Below are 17,139 nucleotides of genomic sequence, written 5' to 3' on the forward strand. Positions count from 1 at the left end.
GGTGCGCTTCCAAAGCAGGCGCCCCATCGTTCGGTTTTCACATGTGTTTAGCGTTTTCTAAATTGTAATGAAAAGGGTCGTTTTCTAACAAGACACACCATCCCTTTCCAAAGACGCATCCTTAAGTACAGCCACTGGTGAGCACGTGTGCCCCATGAAGTAGGCGAGCTTCTAGCTGTCTTTAGATGGCTAGTTTCAAGCGGCCGAGCAGGTTACACTCGTTAAGCCAGCACGCCCTCGGGTGATTCACCCAACACAGTACCCAACTAAGAGGTTCTTCTTTAAACAGTTAATGCACATCGGTTAAAGGACAGTATCGAAACTGTAGAAGGCGTTGCACAACAGACAACTTAAGCACAAAGCGCAGGTGATGGAGATATAACAGTGTCCACACAAACAGAAAATAGAATTTCGTTGTCTAACGCATTCTCCACGAGTCCCGAAGGGACTCGGTTACCTTGGAACTGCTTTACTGTGCAGCAATCGAGCGTTACACCACAATTCCTAAAGGAGCCCACGTCCAAAATGACATCGTTGATTGATCCAGGAAAAATAGCAGACTCCATCGCAGAAGCACGCCTTTCAAAAACCCGTCAGCAGTAGACACGAAAACGTCACCACGGCTTATCTCTCACTCCGCATAACGTCGATTTCTGCCACCTAAATACAACTTTTAGCCTTAAGATGCTTTGAAAGTGGCACTCATAACTGAAACTGCTGCCCTATTATCCCCTACAGTATTCACAGACATAGGGTCAAAAATGGCATGCACTCTGTTTGTAGGCATGAACTTGGGTGGCATTTCTATTGGTAGAAAATATTCAGTGACCTCGCCTCCATCGGTCGCGCTAGGAAGTCTTGCAGCGTCGAAGGAATCGTGTGCAACGCTGCGTTGGAGATAAGGGGGTGGTTTCAAACTCCTGTCAGATCCCGGATGGCGGTTCCGCAAGCTCATCGTCTAATAATTCCCGCTGGACAGAAAGCGTGCTGGACCTCATGATGCCGTAGGGCATTTGATAGGGTCGAGTAAAATGTCATTGTCGGTCATACCGGAGGTGGTTGCATGGTGATTGCGAAACCATGATATATTACCTGTGGCAAATTAGGAGTAACACACCCGAGAGAGGCCGTAATGTTGATTGCTCCTCAATAGAACCAGCAGTGTCATTGTGAATCGTGTAGTGAATAGGCTAGTCGACGGTATCATAACAAGAGATTGGGCATCGAAAGGAACGTACGAGGCTTGCGCTTTGGTGACAACTCAAAGACGGATAGCATGTCCTCATTCTTCAATGTGGGGCTGCACTGGTCACTGCGGCCACTTCGCTAACTGTTCGTTGCCAGGAAGATTGAAAGTGGCGTTGCCTCGTGCGGCGTCTGCACACTGGGGTTATCAGGTACGCAGCTGAACGTCTCTGCATGGCGAGTAAGTTCCTCACGGATAATCTGACGGATGGTCGAAAGTAGGTCGAAGATAAAAGAGCGCGTGTCTACACACTAGCAATCGCCGACACGTTCGCCAACTAGTAAGCTCTGTCGAAATCCGGCGCAACGTTAGTGTATAGAATATTATGGAATGCCGAATGACGTCAAAGAACGAACTCAAGTGTTTTTATCCTGTGAAAAAAATGTTTACGCCTCTTCAGACACACCACTCAACAGATGTCCAACTTTTGTGTTGTTCCGAAATCCGATCATTGCCCACATTTCGCAGCCCCAATACTTCCAGAGTAGATGTAGTGCATGTCTCATCCGGTGGTTAGGCCTGTTGCGAGAGCGTCAGTTTGGCGCATATTATTTTTTTTACTGAGTGAGTCCCTGAAACACGCCCTCAACTCTTTCACAATACGTTGCCACGTTGTAAGCGCGTGCTCATGGTTATCGTACCAGTCGAGTGCAGTATTGATGAGGGAGAAGAGCAGGGTGGATACCTTTGTGGCTGAATGCTACCCGTTATATATTCTTACTAGTTTCTAGTGGGTAAGCTTATCTTCAGCATCTTCTACGACCTGTTTCCAGAAAGAGGTGCGGTTTCCGATAATATTTCAGTGGAATGGTAGGCGTTATCCTTATAGGAGCTGCCTGCGGAGCGACTTCCTCATCTGGTATGTCGCAGACGTCGACATATTCTATAAGGACAGATGGCCGAAGGGTGGCAAGTCGGCGGCATCGACGAAGCTGCAGTGGTGGTGGTTCCGTCATTGTGAGTGCTTAACCAGCTCCTCCAGTGCTCTTGAATTAGTGCAGGTCACCTTTATTTTAGTGGCTAAGTCGAGCTCAAGAGCTTCCGACAGAAGCTGTCAATATTCACATTGTCATCGTCTACTTCCTTTCGTTCGCAGCAATACGTTGTCTTCTTCCCTACGCATTGATCGTAACTATATCAAGAGAGAGAGCGAAAATTGAAAAGGCAGAAACAGGGAGGCTGACTAGGTTAAGCCCAGTTGATCACACTGCGCTACGAAACGGGGAAAGTGGACTCAACGACAAGAAGGAGATTTTGCAGTAGAGACGCACCGACGCCGATTGAAGCGTTCATCGCTAAGTTCTTCACAAGTGGCATTATAGGCTATTGCATCCCATGAAACGCATAAACGTTTTTGTTGGTTTCCACATTGCAGACGCAATAAGCCACGGTGCCTCAATCTTTCCCTATTTTTCTTAATGCTGTCCGAACGGTAAGCGTCTCATTTTTCCGTGATGGACAATCGCACGATCGCTAGAGTTTCTTCTGTGCTCATAATGACGTAATTTCGCTTTGTTTCTAGAGCTTGTCCTCCTCACCATTTCAACAACAGTAAATAATTTAAAGTAGGCCCGGATGACAGGCAGTAAGAAAGAGGCTGTTTTATTTTTTTGGGTGGCGCAACACTATCTCGTGGTCTTTTTGCAAACAATTTCTTAGTTTTCACTGAGAAGAAAAGCGGTAATTACGTGGTTTATCTTCTACATGAGGTATATTTCATAAACATATCTCAGTTAGTGCATTTTTAGCTGTAGTGCACACTGTTTTATTAAATCAAGCAAAATGGTCTCATTTTAATAATTTTTTCGCCAAATATTCTGCTCAAGAAATTTGGTAGATGATGTGGAGTGCAAGTTCTACGAGGAACTTTTTCGAAGAGTAAGAAGAACGTCAGCTGGTCATGTATACAATGAGCATCAATTTCGCGTCGCTAGTGGACAAATGTTTCGTATTCGAAGCATAAGAGGTCAGGCCCAGCCAGCTTTAGGCAAGTACGCGTGAATAGAAGAGTTTCGGATACCAGGTACGTGCACTCGAATAAAAGGTGTTTTCCTTGTGCCATCAGAACAATGAAGCTGTGTCATTGTGATGGCGTACATGCCATTAGAGCATGGCGGCAAAATGAATACCCTGTACTAAAAGCTAACCAGGCACTTCGAATGCCAATGACACGAGAACACTGCAGATTACAAAGATTTAAGCCAATTATTACAGGCCACACCTTGAGGTCATTTTGATTCTGCTAATCGAAGAAATGTTTATTCAGGCTTTATACTTACCGGCCCTCGTGAAACCACGTCCCTTACCTGATGAGAAGTAACAAACAATGAAGCCAGAGGAATCAGAAATGGTAATTGTTCTATTGTTTTTATGCTTTGATGTAACATGGCAATTACCTGTCGCTGTGTGTTCTCTGGAGTCATTCCTATTTCGTATATAGTTGTGACAAATAAGCAGTCGAGCCCCTCGTGCATCCCCATTCTTGTCGCTCTCATCATTTAACAAGAAATTAACAGGACACCTGGCTCCACTCAAGTGGTTCGCCGAATGGATCACGCAATTTGAATTCTTTTCAGGCGACAAGTTTCTCCCACGTTTAAGCAGCGCCTTGGACCTGGCCCGCACTGGTCACGAAATGGCAGGCTACATAACTTTCATCTGTGCCACCGTCGCCGTTGCAGTCACAACGGTGCAGTCGGCAGCACTCACAGGACCCGCCATTGAACAGGCCGAGGAGCGTGTGCGGGAACTGGCACAGTTACTCGGTGACATAAAATGTACGTTGTTCTCCTTTGGTACCGTGAAATACGGAGAAGCACTTTGCTCCCGTAGATAGATCAACGCTCGTAGGGCTGCCATCTTACCGCAAGAAAAGGAGAATATGAACGCTCGTGTAGGCCCGTGAGCAAAATGATAGAGGTGATTGCGCGGGATAATTGTAATTAGGCTCGAAAATAGTATTTTAATATGTAGTTAAATATTTGCCCCAGGCGTAAATGTGGTGAATAAGCTGAAACATTCAGCACAGAAAAATAAGCATCGCGTCTCAGAATAAAATCGCTTGATCGCGCCTAATTATTTTCTGAAAACAAATGTAGCTTTTCGCGGCATATTTGATGTGGTCGTCGGCTATATGGATGATGCACTTCTTTTTCTTGTCCTATAGCCGCAATTCAGCCTCGCCACTGCACCGATCTCTTACACGCTGGTCAGCGCTCCAGTGGAGTCTACAGCGTGTTCCACATGGCTGCTGGACCGCTGGGTCAGAGCGTCTACTGTGATATGGAGACAGATGGCGGAGGCTGGACGGTAAGTACAATGGATGAACTGAGCCAACATTGTAATAGTAAGGGCGGGCATGATTCACATTTTTTATGTAGAAGGTAGCCGCAGCATAAAATGTACCAAACACACGAAAATGTTTTCATTTATTATATTAGCTTTGCATGTGTTGGTCTCACTTTACTTATACCAGGGCATCCTTCTCACGAGGAACGGCACCAAACGTGCTAAGGTTGAGCACGTAATATTCTCTTTCTCTCTTTTTTTCTACTTTTTCCTTGCTCAAATACCCCTTCAGAACGCAGGCTAGTAAACTAAAAAAGAAAAGTTTGTCTGGTTTACTATTGCGTCTTTCCTTCCCCTTTTTTTCTCTCTTTAAGTGTAAAATTTTCGTTACTTCAAATAGTCTTAGGTATCGTGAGGCGTCATCATGCAATAAATGATATTGCATGGGCGGATTATAGGATACATATTAAAAAAGCTCTGCTACAAAGCTCTTGGCGATAACACTGCAGCCTATAGGCGTCATTCTCATCAGCTGCCGCGTTTGCACGTGTCAAACTCGGAGCGTAAGAGTCTTGCTGACAATTAGTGGAGGAAAAAATGAGGACGCACAATGGTGAGCACGTGATGGAATGCGCTTTAGCCCGTAGCCACTCTTTTCGCACAAAGCTGACACAAACATATCGATGACACCAATTTATCAGCATCAGTTTGATAGCGTCGTAGAGAATTAAACACTCATTTTTATTACTGTAGAGTGGCGCATACCCCGCGCCACTTGCTTAGTTATGATAGTTAACGTCGCGGAAGTTAATTAAAAAAGGGCACGTACTTACTGGCACATAGTCAGTGGCCAGCTCTGGTGTCTGGAAGGTTCACAGTAGAGTTCCACAGACGGAGTGGAACAAGCCCACTGCTCCAACGCATCGTCGAAGAGGTTCATTGAAAAGCGGTACATACCCATTGCTACATGACCAGTGGCGCATCCCTAGTGGTCAATGCAAGCGTCAAATTAGGTTCGTTGTAGGGTGACTCGGAGGTACTCAGTTTCGAAGCCTATTTCCACAGCACAGCAGCACAATCGGCAACCCAGTCTAACACGGGCGACCCAGTGGCGCTGGTTAGTGGCAATCGGAGACAGATAGGTAGACAGCCTCCAGTAATTGCATCTAATATCTTGGAGGTACTTATCGCAGTAACATACCTTGTTAATATATTAAGAAAATGATGTGAAAGTACTGGGCTCCCTGTGTATTGTTGTATTTTCATTTTTCAATTTATTCGCAGGTTATTCAGAGAAGAGGCCAGTTCGGCAACAGCGTGTATCACTTCTACCGAAACTGGACGGAGTACGCGGATGGATTTGGAAATGCGAGCGAGGAGTATTGGATCGGTAATATGGCTTCACGCAAGTTCCGCAAAATGTGGTGACGAATTATAGTGCGCTTGAAATTTCTACGAAATAGTTATATGGAGATTCAGACATAACGATGAGGCTAAGGCTGAATAGCGGCAAAGATGAAAGAGGCAAGACAGCCTATGAGGGCATACATGCCTTTTTTCCAATTTTTGTCTGTTAAATATATATCCCTAGTAGTTTAATTTAGGCTCGACTAATAAGTTCCTATCTCACCCGGTTCTTGGCCAATCTCAGATAGTCGGTATCATCCGCTCGTAGAGAAAAACTAACCCACTAGCCAACCTAAAATAAGAATATAAAGAGAAGAGAGTCAAGGCAACTTGATAAGAAGTATTGAAAGTACGCAAGTTTTCTAAAGATTTTTGATATTTTAGTATTTTAGCTCACCCTGAAATCTCATGCTCCTCCTGCCACCGCTTAGCTGTCTCAACAACGGTCAAGATCACGCGTAAGAGAAATCGGTAGAAAGGCATGCCTCAGCAGAAAGCTGCTTGCCTCTCAGTCTGCCTCTCACTGCACCCGGACAAACTTTTTGGGATTTAGTGCTACTTAGCAGCTACAGAAATCTCAATACGCAAGCGCTAAGCAGCCCATGTAGCACGAAATCTGGTGTCGGCATCGGACGTCCTTTCAACGAAAAGATTTTCGAACCAGCCGTACCCACGCCCGACATGTGACGAAAGGAATTTGCTCAACAAATTAAATTTCTCAAGCTAAAATACTTGGAAAAACCGTAAACTACGACATACACACAACCTACAGTCATGATAGCTCTCGGATTCTAATTCGACTGTACGAGAGAGCGTAATTCTGCTGCGCGAAAATTCAAAGAAATGCCTGTTCCAGAATTTCTACAATTCACAGACCGGCCGCGTGGCGTCCGCCTTTTGCGCGCGCTGGTGCGCGGTTGGGTGTCTTGGGGGCCACGGAGCGGTGCGCTCAGTTCCTTGCAGTACCTCCAGCTTTCGCTCGGCTCCGCCGCATCGCGGCGCACGCGAGTGGTCACGTTTTTACCACATAGCACGCCTTCGTGCATAGCGTTCGCGGCCAGCGTTTCCCGGTAAACATTATGGTTACATACGCTCCAGTTGCTGGGAACCGTGAGAAGCAGTCAGATATTTTTGAATGCTATCGCGTTGTACTCTTAAAGGCGAAGCTTAAGCCTACTCCAAACGTTCACGCTATTTCAGTGTGACTTTCCTACTCGGGAGCACAGTGTTTTAGCCGGTTTGGTGCTGCACTGGGCGAAACACGAATATCTTTGAGGAAGGAAAGAATAAAAAAATAATGGGGCAATGACTTTAGGCAGCGATGCTCGGCAAACCAATATCCCCTGACAGCAACTGTCCCTTTTTTAGGGGCCTAACCAAAAGTAGGCTCTAGGGTCATAAGCCCTCCATGGTTATTGTGACTTTCAAGGCATTGTTTGGTTCGTGAGTAGCTTTTGGTGACACCCTTGTGACAACCGGAGGAGGCCATCCATGCTCTACTCTCTCCAGTACCCTATACGTGATCGGCGGCAACCAATTACCGTTTACCTGTCATATGGCGAAAATCTACCCAGTCTTTCCCATGAGTCTTTCCTTTAAGTATGTCATGACTAAGCTTCAAAACTGTCCTCGTCCATTTCCCTCCCCTCGTTATGCAAATAAAGAGTACCGATGGTTGGTGCTTGCGGTTCCATAAGTACGAACTGAAAGAAAAATATTGCCGATTTACTTGTTTTGTATAGGTTAAGATTTAGCGCAGGACTCCATATGTAATACAAACAGGAGGCGCAGACAGGCCCAATAAATTAACGAAAACAGGCCTCAGTGTTCAAGTGAACAGCATGCATAATGGCGCCGTTTCTACATTGAAACAGACGCCTGTTCAGAAAATCAGCATATGGTGTTCTAATTTTTCTGAAAACCGTTTGCACGTTTGTTTATTAATGACGAACGTTTGGTGTTCTTTTCGGGATAAGTAGCAAGCTTTCCGTAATCCCTCGTAAAAGAACGCTACTATCCTACATTCGCGACTACCATAAAACTATGCTTTTATGGTACTGAGTCGAAGCGAAAGAATGTGTAGAATGCTTTGTTTCGATTGATTGGATAAACATTTTTTCCGCTTACTAAATCAGGCAATGTGATTAATTGTCGTTGAAGGTTACGAGCTTTAATGAATGACTATTCCAGTTGCGATTAATGCTCAGCATTATTTGCCTAGGTGGCCGGGGTCATTTTCTTTCTCTCTCTGTTCGTGGTTCTGTTTCGTTTCCCAAAAACATGTAGCGTCATCTAGGCTTGAGAGAGTAATTTATGCCAAAGCACAAATTCCTGGAGGCTTACCGCTAGCTACTTATGGGAGCAGGAGCCTCCGACAGGCTCACGCACAAAGCCCAAACCATAGAGTTTCATACAATGGTTTCATACAATTTCTTCATGCATTGTTTTTATATAAAGTTGAGTGAAGGCCACGCGGAAGTGATGGTTAGTACATACACTTGCCATAGCTTCTTTCTTCTGGCTTCACACGGCTTCGTGAAATGTTGTAAACTCATAATTTTCAACAAAGTAATATATATAAGCAATTACGCACCCCATTAAAGCTGTGTAGCACGATGTGTAGTTCATGAGCATGGTATTGAAACCATTAGGCCAGGGACGCATGCATCGTCAAGCAGCCATAGCTTTGGAATATTACCTCTATGCAAGACATCCTCATGAATTTCTCAACAACATCCTCATGAATTTCTCGTCCGCAAGCGAGTGCGTCGAGATGGTTGGTGCGTATCGATTTGCCATTACTGTTAATGATGATGAAGAGCAGTTAGCACGCAGGTAGAGCTTCCGGTGGCGGAAAACGGAAGCAACGGGACAATTGCGCCTGCAAGAACAGAGAGAAGCTCCTCACGATGATGATTTAGAATGAAAGCAAATGCGTGGGCGGGTAAATTATGTGAGAAAAAGGCATTACCACAGTATTTGTTGTAACAACTTTACTGAGAAGACTATCATAATGTGCGAGGTATTATAGTAGGTTTTGTCCTTAAATACTGTAGTTTTGAATAAAAGGCTTGCATAAAAACTTCATAATTAATAATTACAAAGAATGCTACATACTATATAACTATTCCGCAATGGGGAGTTTCAACCCTAATTTTTTCTCTAATATTGAAAAGCTTCCGCATCGTTTCATGAACCTCATCTCGCTGTCTTCGAAAACGTTATCATTGAAACTGCTAAGCAACTCTTGTGATCTTGAATATACCATGGGTTTGCCATGCTGTCGATCATTGCAGAAAATATTCCATTAACAAAAGTATGTGTGCCGTACTACATGCATTTCGTTCACTTTCGGGAAAATGTTACCGGAAGAAGCATAACCAAAAAGAAAGGTCATGAACCATCCCACTCTGTGAATGACCAGCGAAGGTGTTTAGCAAGTAACCCCGATGTGACATAAAATTAGTAGTGGCTTAGCTCGGCTATGCTAGGATATACGTAGCGAAAGCTATAGTACAGCATGGTTAGCCTTGGTTCTTCCTGATTGCTTGATTGCTTGCTTGGTTGTGCACCTATGTTACGACCTAGCTAGTCGTTTGGTGCGATGTTCGTCTGTTTTCTGGGTGATTCGTTTCCTCCTCATCTGGTTCCGATGTCGATTCCAGGTCTCCCCCTGCTTATCAGAGTTGTCATTGTCCATACTGCCGCCTCAACTGTGGTTGCGGCGCACACGAGCTCTCCTTTTCAGTCCTCCGACATGTTATCAAGCATGAAACGCTGCTGGCGATGCGAGCGGAGGCGAGCGCAACGACGAGGAATATGATGTGATGAGGAACGCGTGTGACGTCATGTTCCTCATCGGAGCACGGCCATGTCGAAATCGCAAGTTCGCGACCAGTAAAGCTTTCGCTGTAAGAAATATTGAACAAAGTACAATCATATGTATTGTTGTGATGAGTGGTCGTCGTGAGGATAGGTATGTATACACACATTCTCATATCACCTGGGTTATTAGAGCATTTTAGCCCAGCGGGTTTACGGCCAGCGGAACAGAGCGAACGAGCGGAGACGCGACTGCGCATGTGCACAACGCTGAGGCGGCCAGCAGTTTTACGGAGCAGAGTTTACGCCCGCTGGAAAGCCCTCCCCAGTGGACGGTATACGCAGCGCGCGAGCGTGCGTGAGCACGTGCGGGCGTGTATGGGAAATGCAAGATGGCAGCCGCGAACATGAACACCGGCAGTTCTGCATCGACGACGGCGACTGTGGTGCTGAGCCGTCTGCGAGCAAAAAAGGCCCGAAGGTGTTTTACGATCGACAAGACCTCTCTGCTGCGTGAAGTCGCTGCGACAAGGCCATTTGGCGGTGATCTTAAATGGATTTCAGTTATCGCGACCGTCCAGCAAGCGGTGGGCCGCGAGCTCACGCTGCGCGGCGCGAGAGATCGTATGGATCTCCTAATAGGGTAGTGGCGACAACAGGACGCCAAGAACCTTAAAAAGCGAATATTTTGCTTTCTGATACAACCACAATGCTGCGCGTGCTTCTGCCCTTGTGAACGTGACGTGCACTATTTTTTGCCTTTATTCAAGTCTGGCACCAAGGAGCAATATGCTGAGAAAGAGCAGATCCTGCAAGTTCTCTCCGACTATGCCCGGGCGATTAACTACGAACCGCGCATAATTCCACGAAGTGGAGGAGCTGTCGTGACAGTCGTGACAGGAGTAGCGGGTCCTGTAGTATGCTCTTCGGCATCGTGCACAGTAGGTAACCGCGGCAATTTGTGAAAACGGACGATGAAAGGGTTTGCTCGACGGTTGCGGCTTGACCGCGCAGGCGCAGTAGCTACCATATTTTGTAATACAACGTCGTCACTATTAAATAGGAAACACCACTATTAACAAATAATGTACTCAGAACATCTAATATATCTTTATTCAACATCTCTGAACATAAAACATAACATAAACAACATAAAAACATAACATTCAACATAAAAACAAGCGTAATTCAAATTAATTTCTTAGTAACTCCTATTCTGACCACTTGGTGGGCAGTAGAGCGCTCCGCTCGCGAGGGTGAGTGATCCGCCGGGCTACAACTTTTTTTCGCGCTCCACTCCGTTGGCGCAACGGTGGAAACCGCGAGCGGAGCGAAACGTAAACTCGCTGAGCTAAAAGTCTCCATGATATGCGTCCTTCACGTAAGACAAGCTCATACCCCCAAGCAGGGGTTCATACCACCGTAAATAATTTAAAAAATGAATGCGGACTCCCCATTACGACGACAGAAGAAAAGTGAAATTCCCTGCTGGAATGATGAGCGGCAACGAAGCCACCTGCGGAAGAAGACGGCGATGACCGCGCAAGCATAGGCACGAGCGTGTACGAGCGGTTGCGCTGAGGGGCTCAAACGAGTACGCTGTGGAAGTTGACGACAATGCCCCAGCCGTTGCTGATGATGATATCGGCTGTTGTTGATGATGATGATGACGATAGTTTCCTCTTGTCAACGAATGGCTCATACCCGCTTTAGCAGTGAGCGGCAACGTAGTCAGCTGCAGGAGACAGCGAGGAACGTGTGAGCAGTGGCACGATCGCCTTCGCCCTGTTGCGCCGAGGAGCGCCAAGGAGCTAGTTCGCGGGTTTTCGTGTACGACGGAAGTGCCATAGCCATATACAGCTTGGCTGTAAAAAGCATAATTGAGGTCGCTTATGCAATGGAGCGGCTGTGAAATTCGGTACGACTAAGCGCAATTGTGAGATGGCATGTTGTATTCCTAGCTTGCTCGACCGTCAATACACAACGTTTAGTTCTGATGGACCTGGTGGAGTCATTCTTTCTTAGACATATGATGCAAGGTGATAGCCCTTAATTATTATATTTAGTGAGATATTATTAGTGAGAGGTCGTTTTCGAGTATTATTGTTATTATATTATAATTATAATATTATAATTATAGAGTAATATTAGTGAGAGGTCGTTATCGAACCATAGTCTGTTACAGACGTTGCAGGTAGAGCCGTAATGATGGTCAAGGATGTCTCTTTGGAACTTCCTGTTCACACCCTTGATCTCATCCACGTGGACTCCTTAACGCAAAAGGCGCTTCGTGCCATTCTCTACCTCACGGTTCCAGTGACGTGTACGCGTTAAAGATGCATTATAATCCGAACAAAACTGAATTTTTTTCTGAATAGCCGCAGGCTGCCCCATTCCGAAAGGAATAAAATATGGCTGCCGCCGATCACTCAGGCACAGGCTACTCGCATCTGCCGGAGGGCATCAATTTATTTCCGTATAATAAAGCTTTTTGCGTGGCTGTGTAACGTCTTCGAGCACTTTCGGCACGTTTATGACCTTGTGCTACCAACTCCTCTTTGCTGACGATCAGTTTTAGTGTCATTCTTAAGCTTCCGTTGCATTCCGCCGCGATTTTCGACCTGCCACTGCAAGCTAAATAAGGGAAAGCGAACCAATCGCAGATGCCGGCACCACCCTCTACATCCAGTTATCGATTTTCAGTGCACTTGTTCGGTCCCATCTAATCCCTCTTCACTTGGCCGTGCTCCTCGCCTCTTGTCAGCCAATTAGGTAAAACAAGCCACTCAGTGTAGGCTATGTTATTCGTTTTTCAAGCAAACAAAGTGACCTCCTATGAACGAGGAAGGCGTTTGGTTGGTCTCTTCAGACAACTTTGAGGGTGACCGCCCTACCCTTGCGTCGGTGCTTACGCAAATTTGACGTCAGGAGATTGGAATAACAACATTGGAATAGTTTTGCGTTATAGGAACCCAGCTGTGGAAGAAGACGACGACGACGAACGCGCGAGAAGTGGCGTGGGTGCGTTCGCGTGGCTGCGCCGAAGGTCACCAACGAACAACACGACAACGTTCGAGCCATGGCTGATGATGATAATTTTTGCTTGCAGAAGCGACGAAACCCCAGATGTGAGCCTTATTCAGCATCGCTATACATCTTAGCTCTAATATATATATATATATATATATATATATATATATATATATATATATATATATATATATATATATATATATATATATATATATATATATATATATATATATATATATTGTCACTCAGTGGATTACCGAGCAGGTGGTCTTTGTGCGGGCCCCATCGGTCGGCGTGTTTGATGGCGGAGAAGGTGTAAGCTACCGGGTATTTGTGCTTTTGATGTTTAGTTTGGTGGCATAGGGATAAAAAGAGGGAAGAAGTGGCACTCTTTGCTGCGGTTCATTTTTCGGCTGACCTGGCGATTCTCATAGCTGCTAGTTTTACCTTCAATATGTCCAACAACGCAAATGACTGTTGAAGAGTAGGGAAAAGACAGCGCTTTCGGTCCTGTCCGTTTCATTTCTCCCGTAGAAGGCGCTGTTCGATGTGCTGAATGTCTCGCGCATTGAAGAATTACGGGAAAAAATTTAATAATTCTACGATGACGTACGTACGGCAGTATGAAATTACTGGCGGGGCGATATAATCTCGTTGCAAGAAGTTGAAATAAGTTCCAGCGTTAGGTAAGAATGTCTAAACGCATCTGGCATAAGCAATATTATATTATCTTCAAAAGTCTTGCTACAGCTTGAACGTCCTATATATATACCGTAAACGCACTCATGCCTTATAGGGCCTTCTTAGAATACAGCTTTTCAGTCGTAATATGGAGGACGCCTTAGTCACCTGCGGCGCCAAACTGTCCTGTTTTCATGTTGCAAAGTGTTTGATTATGATGGCTTTAAGCACTACCTTCCATTTAAAGCAACAACAAGACAGGGTTAAGAAAAAATTCCCCGAAACATATTTCACTGAGCTCAAGCTATTTCTTTTAGGCAAGTGGGGATAATATATCGCCGATGTATTTGAACACATATCCTTACTCGACTCCATCCTCTCCCTGCAGGGAACAAGGCGCTGCACGCACTTACGTCAGACGACGAGGCAATTGCCCTGCGTGTCGTGCTGAGCAACAGGACTGGAGATAGCGTGTTCGTGGACTACGAGAGCATTCGTGTTGAGAACGAAGAGAACCTCTTCAAGATGCGACTCGGAAAGCTGCTGGGGCCAGAAGGTGATATCTTCGTGCTTCTACAGTGGGAATGCCAGCCGAATTCCTTTTTTTTCGACGCGATAGCTTTTGTCGTGACGTTCTCTGTCGGGGTTGCCATGTAAGCCATCTTTATCGACCGAAATATTGTTTCGTGCCATTTGAAGGAGCCTGTCAAGCCTTGTGTAAAAGGAATTTAATGTACCTGGTATTATAAGGGATCTTCTTACGAATCTTTGGAATTCATCAATTTAAAGTAGGTCTTGATTTTGCGGTCTTATCGTGTTATCAAATTCTTTCATTCGACGCTCACTTTTTTTTTCGGGGGGGTGGAAGGGGGAAGGGGGTTTTATGAGCCAAATCCACCATCTGATTATGCGCCATGTCGTAGTGGGGGACTCCGAATTACTTTTGGCTGTCTGGGGTTCTTTAACGCGCATCGTACACTGTCTTCGTATTTCCCACTGCGCACAATGCTGCCTGTAGGTCGCTACTGGTACAACGTCCATTATGATGTGCCCAGTATCTAGTTTACATGCAATGCATATTCTGACGAACTTTTGAACGTTGCGCACGACGTCTCATCGCGGCCTCCATCCCGTTACTAATAGCATCGGCAAAATGTCATCATTTTTCGCCATAAGATGGTGCCACTGCCCCCTTATTAAACATAATTAATCGATTCCAATCATACGGAGGTACAGTATTAGCTACCGATTTAAAATATATGGCATCGTGCATGCTATGGTGCAACAATCAGCGAATAAAATAAAGAAAAAAGACAAAGACAGGAACATGGCTTTCACATAGTGGAATAGAGGAAGCGACAGCTTCTCGAATGAAATCGTGAGATACTATTCCAAAATATTATTATTATACATGGATCAGATGACTAAATTACTTCTCGGAACAAAAAGTATTATTGTAGCAGCTGTTTCGCGAAAGCACAGTGATCGTCTCTCTTAGTTGAGAAGAAACTGAGAAGGCTGAAAAGAGCCAAATACTGGACGTAGGGAGGTGTTTGTGTAATATGCAGGGGGACGTGTAAGCCATTAAATTATTTTTGAGCTCACTGATTGTTATGCATTGTTTATGATGTAATTTGCGTAACTTACGCGCTTGCGGTGGGATCGCTCGATGGAGTGCTAAGAAAACGATATTTTGCTCTGTGTCACCTGCAAAGGCTGTAAAAAAATTGCGCGAGGTTGCGTAGAAGTCGATCCTTAGGTTACAATTTCAGTAGGTGAGAAGTGGTTCTTGAGGGGAAGAAGAAAAGGCTAGCGCTATTTTCTGCAACCCAAGCGGGAGCACGGCTCAGCGCCAGCAGGGTGGAGGGGATGGGGTTAAAAGAGAGAGAGGGTAGGAGTGAGAAAGGTAGAGGGTCTTAGAGATGGTAGCGAAGTAGTGGCCGATCAGGAAGCCCGAGGTGGTGGGATGGCCATTTGGCCATCCTTCTTTGTAGTAATGTCCTATAGTCTCACCGAGAGCCCCGACGAGTCGAGGTACTCGACGACACTTAGGAAGGCTGGTAGCTGATTACGACAGGGGAGGAGGATTTCTTCCTGCCGTGAACATGGGAGCTTCAGTAGGTGAATGCATACAAATAGTAAGGCGGCATTGCAATGCAGCTCTTTAGTACGCCTCGACATTCATGATGTGAGGTTCTGTGTTCAAGAAAGTACCCTCAGTGTATTTAACTCTGAGTTTCTTCAGCCACTTGGCATTCCCGGGACAGATTTCGTTATACTCTCTATGATCAAAATCACTAGGCGTACTAATCTGTAAATGTGCCACATTCCGTGGAAACTATTCCACTGACCTGCTTTGCTTGAAGGTCCAACAATTTTAGAGCGCAGCTCTTATGCGCCCGTTCCTGCTTTGAGCGTCGGCGTCCCTCGGCATAACCGAGCAAACAAGTATAGCGAAGGATGGAAGAGCGAGTGTAAAGGGCAGCGGGGAATGAAAGACGACGACAGTCAAACGAGCTCGACGAGGGAAGCAGAGGAGGAAGGCACTGCAAAAGCGTGAGAAGAAAAGCGTAGCGGCACGCCATACGTGTTTTGCGGCAACAGTCGCTACGAGATGGCACCAGAGTGGCGCGCCTCGTCTGTTCGCCGATGTTGCTATCGATAAGGCGTGCGGCCAGCTCATCCGCCGATACCGTATATGGAAACAAAGTGCTGAATGAGAAAATTTCTGTCTGCGGTGGCTGCTGCCAATCGCACCCACGCGCGAGCGCTCGCAATCTTCCAATAAGCGAGGAAGTCGCGCCACATTTCGCTCCGTGTGCGACATGCCGCACGAGACGGATTGCGTGCCCCAGCCCAACATATCGCGAAATCGAAACGCGTACACAGCTTTGCTCAAAGTTCGCATTAGGGAGTATTGTAATTGTCGGTGAATTTCTTTCGCGTTCATGAAGAAAAACAGCAGTGGGAAAAGCATCTTGAGAGCATCCCAGGGAATTTGACGTTGCTTATTTGAAGAAAAACAGCGCTATGGGGACGAGGACGAATAGAAGAACATGTACAACGGAGAGGCGGTTACACAACTCGACTGTCAAACATATACACTTGGATGTCTCCGCCCCGTATTTTTACGAAGAACGTAGGGCATGGTAGCTGGGACAGCCTTTTATGCAGTACACCGTTCCCTACCTTGGTCAAAATACAAAGATCAGTTCATGCGAATGCACACTCCGAGACATTGAGGTAGTGATCTCGATGCGATGTTTGATGTTTTTAGGCCGGACAATGGCAAAAATAGGTGCATGCAGAGGGAAGTACAACGAGAATGAATAAGGTTGACAATTGTGGCCCCGCTTTACTCCTGCGTTTGTCGAACAATAACTGCATGTGCTATGCGCCAAAACGCCCGCGTCTGTCATGACAAAAAGCTTATTGTTGATGCGTATGATGTATGCGCGCGATGGATGCCTAATTCTGCACATGCCTTTCGTGTGCAAAAGACAAGCGAACAAGAAAAAAAATGTTTATGTTTTGATGGTTAGACAATCGGGCTGTTCCGAGACCGGATTTCCGTCGCAGCATCGAGCACTTAATTATCTTATTCTTTGTGTGGCAAAACCTTCGGCTAGACAACAGCAAGAACCACTGCTAGCAATTATTGC

General features: G+C 45.7%; 1 protein-coding gene across 1 annotated transcript in view; it reads left to right on the top strand.

Moving 5' to 3' along the window:
• Nucleotides 1-17,139, top strand: part of LOC135913108 (techylectin-5A-like) — a 30,090-nt gene that overhangs the window by 8,020 nt on the left and 4,931 nt on the right. Inside the window, exons 2-5 of the mRNA XM_065445776.2 lie at nucleotides 3,823-4,023; nucleotides 4,413-4,555; nucleotides 5,819-5,924; nucleotides 13,866-14,033. Of these exons, the coding sequence (XP_065301848.1) occupies nucleotides 3,882-4,023; nucleotides 4,413-4,555; nucleotides 5,819-5,924; nucleotides 13,866-14,033 (559 nt within the window). The 5' untranslated portion in view covers nucleotides 3,823-3,881. The remainder of the gene's footprint in view (nucleotides 1-3,822; nucleotides 4,024-4,412; nucleotides 4,556-5,818; nucleotides 5,925-13,865; nucleotides 14,034-17,139) is intronic.

Source organism: Dermacentor albipictus, chromosome 2, assembly GCF_038994185.2.
Source record: "Dermacentor albipictus isolate Rhodes 1998 colony chromosome 2, USDA_Dalb.pri_finalv2, whole genome shotgun sequence".
NCBI lineage: Eukaryota > Metazoa > Arthropoda > Arachnida > Ixodida > Ixodidae > Dermacentor > Dermacentor albipictus.